General features: G+C 38.7%; 1 protein-coding gene across 1 annotated transcript; it reads left to right on the forward strand.

The window, feature by feature from the left end:
- LOC146706391 (putative E3 ubiquitin-protein ligase HERC3) lies at window positions 1–8541 on the forward strand. The gene is made up of 23 exons (XM_085464549.1): window positions 1–366; window positions 463–583; window positions 793–869; window positions 1502–1723; window positions 1821–1912; window positions 2159–2289; window positions 2405–2529; window positions 2618–2691; window positions 2771–2886; window positions 2994–3053; window positions 3383–3488; window positions 4065–4260; window positions 4374–4522; window positions 4632–4748; window positions 4936–5034; window positions 5428–5583; window positions 5674–5814; window positions 5919–6088; window positions 6284–6347; window positions 6437–6507; window positions 6604–6787; window positions 6907–7006; window positions 7774–8541. Exons 1-23 carry the CDS (start codon window positions 141–143, stop codon window positions 7989–7991), a joined length of 3015 nt encoding a protein of 1004 aa, XP_085320675.1. The 5' UTR covers window positions 1–140; the 3' UTR covers window positions 7992–8541.
- Window positions 8542–11301: the final 2760 nt, after the last annotated feature.

Here is an 11301-nt window from a genome sequence, read left to right on the forward strand (position 1 = left end):
CTGACTCGTGTTATTGTTTCCTTTCGTCACGCTGCTCACACCGTATTTAAGTTTTGTTTTCCAGGTAAGTTTCGTTTCTTGTTGACAGACTGCAGAGTGACACAGTGAGGATCAGCTGTTGCTCCTAAACACACGACAACATGTTTTCCTGGGGAGAGGACTGTCAGCGCGGGTTTTACGTGAAAGACGGCTCCGGTACCGACAGCACGACCACTGATGATGGAGTTCATTATTTAAACATCAGCTATCACATCGCGGATCTGTCGGCAGGTCGAAACGTGCTGGCTTTCGTTAAAAGTAACGGAAACGCGTTTTTTATCCAAATAAACGAGAGCGAGGATGGGAGAAGAGCGAGAGGCAGGCAGAGTGAGTATCGGTGTCACTAACAAGTTCACTCTCTGCTACATTTAACCGAACTGTGTCCACTCACACCTGCTGTGTTTGTGGCTTGTGAATCTGCAGAGTTTGTGAAACACAAAGAGAAGATAGAGGCTGTGAGTTGTGGCGATGATGTGGTCGCACTGCTGTCTGAGAGCGGCAAAGTTCTCTGTGTGGACACGAGACACCCACCTTTCACTCCCAGGTAACAGATACAGATTATGCTCCACAGACTGGCATAAAAAGTCATATTATGTATTATTATTATTAGTAGTAGTAGTAGGCAGGTAGGTAGGTAGCACCATTGTTAGTATTCCTAGTCCTAGGACAATGCCTATATTTGGATTTTGTATAGATATATATATATATGGCTTCTTTCAGCTCTGTTCTCTTCTTCTGCTCCATCTTTTTCAGGCCACTCGAAGCTTTTTCTAACATACACGTTTCTCAAGTTGCTTGTGGGAGTCAGCACTCCGTTGCACTCACCAAAGGTACAGTAGAATTCTGCAAGTGCTACAAATGGACAAGTAAAAATGATTAAAACAGACTGAGTCAGCCCATCCAGCTTACATTCAATCACATTTGGTTGCACTTCATAATACACATGTAATTTTATATCATAGTCTGTTTTCATGTAGTTCATGTTACTTTGGCACGTGTGTGTACAGGTATGTATCCCTAATACATGCATGGTATCATAGTTTATCTATCTATCAAACAAACAAGGGATTGAAGTATCAGCTGAACCGTCAGCGTATGTGGTTGGGCAAAAAGATACACTTATAAATTGGGATTGCAGCTGAGATTAATTTTTGTCCTCCATAAACATTATCCTTGATTTTCACACTTGACTCTCCATCAGGAATTTTCACATTATTAACATTGCAATGCATGTCTACATTTCTATTTGAAATGGAAATTTCTTGTGCATTATTTTATAGAAATGTAATCAACTTTCTTCAGCGTGACTTATCTTCCTAAAGATTTATCTTTAGAAACTTTGGGATCTGCACCAGGATATAAAATTTTATTATATAAAAATTTTACAGCACACCCTCAGTTTGTGACCATCCAACTGATGGGCTTGTCATAACATTGATCACGAACTCATAAACTCCCACAGATGGTCAGCTGTATACGTGGGGTCAGGACTGCAGGGGTCAGCTGGGTCTGGGTACGAGAGAGTCTGTCTGCAGATCACCTCAACATGTGCCATCACTGTCAGCGATCCCCGTGATCCAGGTCGCTGCAGGAGGAGACCAGAGTTTTGCCCTCTCTGTCTCTGGAGGTGTTTTCAGCTGGGGAAGAAATGACTGTGGACAGCTCGGGCTGGGAGACACTAAAGGTACTGTGGCTTTAAAATAAATGCCCTAACTTTATTGTATGTTAATGAGCATTATAATCTGGTAACATAATAACACTGACAATCCTTTTCCTTATAGACAGACACACACCAGCTCCTGTTCAGTGTTTGAATATGAAGAAAGCTCAGCGCATTTCCTGTGGACAGGACCACACCGCCATTTTGACAAAGGTTAGACAACAGGAGCTTTTTAGTGCTCTCCTTTAAACTCTTCTTCGGTTTCTACCAGCTCCTAATGGAAAAATGTGGTTGCTAAATACTCCATTTGTTCATTGGTGTAAGCTGGTGCTGGGACAGCATGGCCCAGTTTCTTTATCTGAGCCTTTTGCTACCTGCTGTATTGTAACAGTACAGTGAAGAAAAACAATAATAATGGCTGTGGGACTTTACACTGTGGTTGTGTGTTTGGCTCCTCAGCATGGTGCAGTGTTTACATTTGGCTCCGGTCAACACGGACAGCTCGGTCACAACTCACTACGCAACGAACTGCGTCCTCGACTTGTTGCGGAGCTCTGGGGGGCAAAGGTCACCAAGATTGCATGTGGAAGGTACGACACACATATTGTTTAAATTTATGATGTAAACAGTGCTCGAAGAAAGCAGTTAGTAAAGTGTAACTATGGTTTTTAGGTCTAAATATTTAGTATATTATCATCTACACAGGAATCACACTTTAGTGCTGACCGAATCCAAGAGGGTCTACTCCTTTGGTTGTGAGGATCAAGGGCAGCTGGGACATCGAGAGGAGAGTAATCCATCTGTGCCACTGCCTGTTCGACTGCCACAGGGTAACTACACCTCTGTTATTAATGATTTAAGGATACAATGAATTTGCTGTATCTGAGAAAGAAATGATGTGTTTACCTGCCATTTCAGACACTGGTGAGCCCAAAATCAGAAACATCTTCGCAGAAGATAACTGTTCATTTGCAAGATGCTTGTCTGATGAGGTACTGACACTAACACATAAAGTACAGACCATAATGGAGGAGGTGTAAATATGTAAACAATCACTGCTTTCTTTCACAGGGCATTCACAAGGGTTCAAAGACTAACTGTGGCATTGCATCACAACACTGTCTTGATGACATGGTTGACAAATGGATCTCTGAATGTGATTCAAAGCCATGGAAAAAGAAAAAACAGTACGTATGATGCACTGGCAGTCACAGCTTGTTGATTTGCCTGGTGTTTCTGTGACTCAAATTATTCATTTTTTCTGCAATGGAATGAAAACATTAAATCTTCACAGGGAAATCTACAGGGCATTTTCCTCTGCATCCTGTCTGAATAAAAGCTTCCTTGAGCAAAGGTAAATACACAGTTTCTGTGCACCACATTCTTCTTTTTCTCATCTCAAAGGTGGGCTATCTAGTCTCTCGGGCCTGAAATAACTAAAGTATGGCTATAGTTGCTATATATATATGTATATATATATATGTATATATATGTATATGTATATATATGTATATATATATATATATATGTATAGATAGATAGATAGATAGATAGATAGATAGATAGATAGATAGATAGATAGATAGATAGATAGATAGATAGATAGATAGATAGATAGATAGATAGATAGATAGATAGATAAGTGCAATACTTTGATATGGACTTTCTTCTTTTTCTTCTTAGCGGTGATAAACATTTCCAAACTTCACCAAAGTACCACGGCTTAAACCTGAACCATGCACAGCTTGCTTTCAAGAAACTGTTAACTAAGGAAAGTGCTCGGGCAAAGGTATGTTGAATACATAAGTAATCTGTAAGAAAAGTTATGTGTTTGTTTGTTTGTTATTTTATAAATATCTTACTAATAATTTGAGAAATCTGTGTTTGTCCATAAATGCCTAGTAATATAAAGCTAAATCTGTACAGACGTGTCACACAGACACAAATATCTTCTAAGTGTTGATTGAGAAACTAATAAAATACTAGAATTTAATTTGATGAGCATCCAAATCAGAACTTCAGTTCCTCACTCGTGGTGTTCAGATGAGCGGTTCTTGAAAAAACTGCAACCGATATTCAGTTTGTTCTGCATGGCCACATTCTGATCAGACAGTCATACACACATGACACATTTAGTGAACGTATCCTTATAGCTAACCTTTTCGACAACTTCAGATTGTAACTGGTTACACTCTCCCTGACCAGGCACTGCTCTTGTCTGTGTTAACTGAATGAACTTCCTGACTTTTAAAGAATGACTATATAGTCCTAGCATTTTTCCTCTGAACACCGTCGAACAAAAGCCACATTCAATGTACCTGGAGCTACCTGCTGTTCAGTGATTTTTGGAATCATCTTCAAACAGATCGAGGCTGCTGTGCTACACCTGCTCCCTTCCCTTGATCAGAAACCAGTTGGAGTGGAGGGGTTGAGAATCTACCTTCTTCTCAATGAGCTTCTGCATGCAATCCAGAAACAAACATGGCAACAGAGCACAGAGCTTGCTGAGGCGGTAGCTGGTGCAGTAGCAAGGTTGTCGAATGAAAGCCTTAAGATCATAGGTACTGTCACAGCTGTCTACATGATATCACAATACTCTTTTTAATCTGGAAGGTGAGAAAGTGCTCAAAGCTTCATGGCATGTAGTTTTTATCTGCTCTCTGTTTTGCTTCAGGTGACTGGTGGTCCTCGCTGTCACCCTCCACCATGGTGCGATACGTTAAGGTGTGGAAGAAGGCCCTATCAGAGATCTTGTCCTTCAAACCTGTACCTCGCAACTCTGGAGTCAGACATCTGCTGCTAGTCCTCCAATATATGTACAATGTTAGTATAAATATCCTAAAACAGTCATTTTACTCCCTCTTAAGCCTTTATCTGTCAGTTATTTTACCTGAAAAAAAAAGAAATTTAAAGTCAAATGTTTCCTTTAAAGGCCAACAGCAGGGTTGCAGAGTCTCGAAGGATACCAGAAAGTGATTTTTGTGTGTCAGCTGATGAAGCATTCCTTTTTGAGGATTTGCAACATTGGCTTTTACAGTCACAACGAAAGGTAAAATGTTCTGGTCTAAAGTAGTGTGTCTGTGTGTAATCTACTGTGTCATACTTTGTTATTCCATTCTTCTCATCTTTGATTCTGTCACTTTTAGTCAATGCCTAATGTTGATGTTGATATTACAAAGAAATGGTTTTCATGTGTTGGTAAACCTAAATGATCTATGTGGATTTTTCTATTTCAGTATGCAAATGCTGAGCCGCTCATCCTGTGCAAGTTCCCAATCGTGATGGATCTGCAATCAAAGAAAACAGTGTTCGACATGAATTCTGAATGCACTCAGGTAACTTAAGCCTGAACCAAGCAACTGCTTTATCTTCCACAAATTTGCTTTACACTACCTGCAATATTTAAAAACAAAACAAAACAGGAGGAGTTATTTAATTAGTCAGCAGCCTGATAACCTGAGCAGTGCTTAAATGACACAGATTATTCATCAGGTGACCGGAATTGTGTCAAATGATAATATTGTTCTTCACTTATGAAACTATCAGCAAATTTAGTCCCAGTAATCTTGTGAGGCAGTAGTCATTGTTATTATGGATTACTGTGCTGCCCCCCAGTGCACAGCAAAATAAATGCCATTATAAGAAGTAAGACTTGCTGTATTCAATAAAATGTCATTCAAAGAGAAATAGAATTTTTAAAAATATTTTTTTTGTTATCTCTATTGTAGAGACAGCACCAGATGGCTTTTGGTTTGCCTGATAAATTGAATCCTCAGTCAAATCCATTTTTTTTTGAACTGCGGCTGCAGCGTGCGTCACTTTTCGAAGGCACCTTCAGAGAGCTGGAAGCTGCTCCTCACAGCGCCTGCAAGAAGCCACTTGTGGTGAATATTTTCCCCTGATGATTAAAGTATATCCAGACTCTTCTGCAACTGTTCTCATCAAAAACTTCTGCAACTCTTATATTTTCGCAGGTCTATTTTGATGAGGACCCAAACACCAAAGACGTCTACAAACGAGACCTTTTTCACCACCTGTTTCTTAAAATGGTGTCAGAAGAATCTGGGATGTTCATGCTCAATGACTCCAAAACCCTGGCATGGTTTCCCTCCAATGTAAGACTTTAAAACTGAGCCCACCAACTGTATAAAATTGGTTAAAGGATTGAAATTTTAACGATAAGCAATAATAGAACCAAAGTGAACTTTTATTAATGCAGGCAACAGAGGAGAGCAAGAGAAACTTCTTCCTGTTTGGACTACTGTGTGGCTTGGCCTTGTACAACCAGTGTATCATACACTTACCATTCCCACTGGTTCTGTTCAAGAAGCTACTCAGTTTAGAGCCGACACTGGAGGATATGATGGAGTTCAGCCCGACTGTAGGACGGTAAGTATCCATTTCATTTCAGTAACACATGCTGCTGCTGGTCCCACAGCCTGGCCCCGGACAAGCAGAAGAAAATGTATGGATGGATGTATTTTAAGTTGTCGTGTGTCAAAAGTTACAGTAACTTGTGAAACTTGTAAAATGTACATAGTTGAACTTCTTTTAATACAACTTTTTGTTTTAATTTCTTTAAAGGACTCTGCAGACCATCTTAAACTATGAAGATGATGTTCTGGATAATCTCTACATGGACTTTTGGGTATGTGTTTTACTATAGAAGATGATCAGTAATCTGTCTCATTCTCAGGTTTTGCAGCTAAACTCATCTGATTTATAACTAATTTACAGATAAACTGGGATGGAATAGATGTTGACCTGGATCCTCAAACTCCTGGAAAGCCACTGACAAGTCAAAATAAGTAAGCATATAAAACATGACGTGCTTGTGAGGTTCATCTGCAGCACCTTTGTCTCGGTGAAATATTTGCTGATTTAAAAATTTCCCTCCTAAACAGGAAGGAGTTTGTGGAGGCCTATGTGAATCATGCCTTCAACACATCAGTGGAGAGTGTGTTCCAGGAGTTCAAGCGAGGCTTCTTCCTGGTGTGTGACCAGGATTTGGTGAGGCTGTTTCGACCAGAGGAGCTGCAGGGAGTGCTGGTCGGCCAGGATGTGTATGACTGGGAAAAGTTCAAACAGGTACAGTCAGCCAAACAGACACAGGCTGTAGTTTCACAGCTGCAACAGAATACCTGTGTACGTGTATGTGCCTGACTTTATCAACTCATTTGCAAAAAAATAATTTTCACTGTCTACAGAACACAGTTTATGAGTTGGAGCATGTTCGCCATTCCACCATAAAGATGTTTTGGGAGGTGTTTGACGAACTAACTGAAGAGCAGAGGAAAGATTTCCTTCGTAAGTACTTGACAAATTTCTACAGCTTTTCACTGTTGAAATCTTCCCTGTGATATGTTATTAAAATGTGGGCAATATTAAGGACTTGTGGTATGTACAGTGCTGTGTAAAAGTATTTGCCTGCTTCATAGTCAAAGTTAAATCTTTGACATGATCTAAAACAGACATGACAAAGGACCGTGGGAAGATCCAGACAATTTCTACACAAGGTATTTAGAAAAGGGGAAAACAGCTCATAGATACAGCAGGAAGAGACAAGGGAATCTAAACTAGACACAGTGCAAACAAGGCAAAGGACTAACAAAAATCTCATAAAGATAGTAACTAAACACAGGGGAAGCACAATAAATAAAAAGAGAGCTAGAATACAACAAACTTTAACTGGAAACAGAACCCAGATAAGCAAATAAAGAAGGTGTAAAACTAGAAACACTAAACTAAGAGGAAAACTAAGGCTCTCAAAATCAAACAGATAAACACTGAGGAATCACAACTTACTTGACACAAAGGGATACAAGACAAACAAATAGACCAGCTCAGACACAGGGACATGAAGTACACAAGAAATACAATATATAATGAACAGAACTAGATGTGAAACCAAAACGCAGGGTTGTGAATGCAAAGAAACAAATCACAAAATGCTGTAACCATTCTAGTCTATTAGAATGAAGTGGCTAGGTCAGAAGAAACCCTATGTACTTATTGTAACAAGATTTGTTACAATAAGTTTGTAATAAGATTTTCCTTCCACTGCTGTTCTTCAGGGTTCCTGACTGGTTATAGAAGAGCTCCAATTCTTGGCATGGACCAGGTCCATATGAAGGTTCGGGTCAAGCAAATTCAGCGCAGCACCTGTGATCAGCACTTCCCTGAGGCCCTGACATGTCACTCTATTCTGAATCTGCCTTTTTACTCAACTAAGGAGATCCTGCGAGACAGACTGACAGAGGCCCTGCTAGCAGATACAGAATTCACACTGTGATGGTGGATCGTATGCAGCTCTAAAGGAGCGTGCACTGTGTCTGAGCCGAGGAGGAGGGATGAGATTTATTTTTACTCTTGGAACTCATCTTTTTTTTCCTGTGGTACCTCAGGATAATTTACACTGTGTATTACAATAATATTACACTATAGCAAATGCACAACTTGACTTTGTAAGATTTCTCTTTTAAAAAAAATTCAACATTCCTACATAAGACAGCTGTGTAACAGCATCAGCATCATAAGGCACTTTAGAATTATCTAACGTTTCTTAATATGTCATAATTTATCCAATAATTTAAATTATTCCAATGAATCAAATCTAATTTTTATGCTCAGACAAAGATGAACAGAATAATTTATTACTTGTTATAAACATCTGACTATGTGTAATACAATCTAAAGTATCACTTCTGTATTATTTATCACTTTATTCTTTGTGTGTTATTTAATCCTAGTGGGGTTGAATTATTACCAGTTATAAATATTTAACAAATGTAACATGGTTATGTGTTTGAACAATAAAAATGTGTATTTTACACTAAACATTGCTTACCTAGTGTCAATAAATCACTGAACACTGCAGTCTGAGGTTTCCTTCACACTATTTAAAGTAGAAATCATAATGAAGTGCAGATTTTATTTCATAATATTAGTATCTCAGACCGTTGCCCACGCTATGTTTCTGTATACTTATGTCAAAGAGAAGAAAAGTTACTATGCAGTCCAGAGACTCTGCTAGAGCGCCGTTCAACCACCAGATGGATCCAGATTTAAATCCAGTGGCTTCATTTGTTTTAACATTATTTGTCGACTTGAACAGACGCACCAATAAGCTGCTAATTCAAATCCAAGTTGAATGAAAATCTTTACGGAGTCTAGGAACCTGAAGCCACCTGAAATTACATGAAAAAAGACAGTAATATCTTTCACTTTAACCTTTTTTGTTATTTCCTGCCTCTTTTGAGCTAAAAGAGGCCACACAAACACGTGAGATATCGTTGGAAAGCCAAGGATATCCTTTATTGAGCACATCGGGACTTAGTAGGGCAGCTCAATAAGTTCAAAAGATGTAAAATATCCATTGCAGAGGACATAAAAAATACACTGCATCTCAGGATCTCACATGATTCTGAAAGAGGAATAATAGTGTAACCCTGATGTAACAATAGTGCTGTTTGAATCGCATGCTTTTGGGGGGTTTTGCATTTGAAGAAAGAAAGAAAGAAAGAAAGAAAGAAAGAAAGAAAGAAAGAAAGAAAGAAAGAAAGAAAGAAAGAAAGAAAGAAAGAAAGAAAGAAAGAAAGAAAGAAAGAAACCACTAGATGTCCCCACTATTCTGCTGGTTGGCTGTCTGGTTCGATGAAACAAAGAACAGCTAGGATGAGATCATCTTGCAGACAAATGCAGCTTTGCAGAGTAACAATGCTTCACATTCAAAACCAAACACAACAAAAAACATCAAATAAAATCTTCATTCAAGAATAAAAATATCTTACACATCAATTCAAATTAACATATACCTTTGAACTTATATTTATGCATGACATCATTAATAATACTATTTGGATTCTTTAAAGAGACAGCACAGGTTTTCTTTCTGAATAAGGAAAATTATAAATTGAGACTTTTTTAAAATTTCAGTGGATCAGTTTTTTTTTCATGTTGACTGTGACAACAAATTCTATTCTTGGACTTGGAGAGTAGCTTTTCTGAAATAATCCTTATTTATGTTAAAACATTTAAAGGTTTTGGCTCTTCCCTTCCTGAGGGTTTGTGAGGCTTCTCCTCACAAACAGAAAATTTGAACATCAAATCAGCTCAGTGTTCACAGTTAAAGCTGTGTGCCTCAGATGACGACGATACCAGCTCCCAGCAAAATGAAAGAGATCCAAAATAATAAAAAATAGAGCTCTTGCCTCACATTGTTTAACATAAACTGGCCTAATTACGTGAAACTAACTATCACATTTAATGTGATCATCCATTATTGTAGCAAATGACAGAAAACAAGAAAAAGAAGAACAGGTCAACTTTAAGCCCTGATTTCCCTCGAGGCTTTCTGAGTCACTCTGTGTGATTTCCGGTCAAATGAATAAAGTCATATGGTCATGGGAAGACAACTGGTCAGGGGATCAGTGGGACAGATCCGCTACAAAAAAGGACTACAGGGAGACAGAAAGTGACCACAAAGCGAAAACTAATGCCATAAAAAAGAGGCAAAAAACAATCACAAATGCAAAACAATTCACACAGATGCATAAATTGCCCTACAAAGAGACACAAAACTATCCTAAATACATACAAATACAAAAATATTGCAAAGAATTCTGACTTATTTTAGGTTGGAAGGACCAAGGCAGTAGGACACATCTGCTAAACAATCAGTAAACTATAATTCCAAAACTATTCACACATATTCAAGATTCAAGGACTTCATTGTCAGTATAATATACACAGTATACAGCATACCGAAATGCCGTTTCACCCCAATGCTCATCTATGTGTTTATGGACCTTGCTTTGTGCACTGGTGCACAGTCTTGTTGGAACAGGAAGGGGCCATCCCCAAACTGGGAGCATCAAATTGTGCAAAATGTCTTGGTACACTGAAGCAATAAGAGTTCCTTTCACTGGAATTACAGTTTTTTCTGATTGCTTAAGCACATTTTTTGTAACTATTGGCTAATTTTGCAAAACTCTTCACACAAATAAGAAAACCTGTCACCCAATAATCAAAACATTGTAGTTCTCTTGCAAAAGCAAACACAGCTAGACTAACTCTTCACACCTTCGTAAAAGTGGTGTTTCCGTATCAAACAGTACACACAAGCCATCATCTACTAAGCACACAATGCGCCAACTGCACACTGATGGTATGAATACAAAACACATCTGGCTTTTGCTTTCTCTGTGCACAAGGTAGGCTATGTCAGTTTGAGCTCATACTTCAGTCATAGATCCATAAGCATAGAGGGATCCAAACTTCAAGTACTGGTGTTTATTCAAACACATCAAAACAAACACAAGTGTTTATTTCCAAGTATAGGATTATTTGCAATCGCCATAATGACTATATGGGTTACTTGGTCTGCAGTGAACATGCTTCCTCTGCCCCAGCATCTGGTCATCTAGCAATTCTGTAAAGTAACAATTTCAGTATTTTTACATCAATGGTATTGGTGTGTTTCTCATTGGCATATGGCAGTGCTACAAGTCTTTGTGCGAAGTGACTGTACTAACCGATTCTCATTTCAAGATGTCCCTATGGTACTTGCTACAGTGTAGCGGCTCGAGTTAGGCTGGACCCGT

Source organism: Copadichromis virginalis, linkage group LG7 (assembly GCF_057382275.1).
Source record: "Copadichromis virginalis isolate Kocher_CV1m ecotype Utaka linkage group LG7, C_Virginalis_male_GT1.1, whole genome shotgun sequence".
NCBI lineage: Eukaryota > Metazoa > Chordata > Actinopteri > Cichliformes > Cichlidae > Copadichromis > Copadichromis virginalis.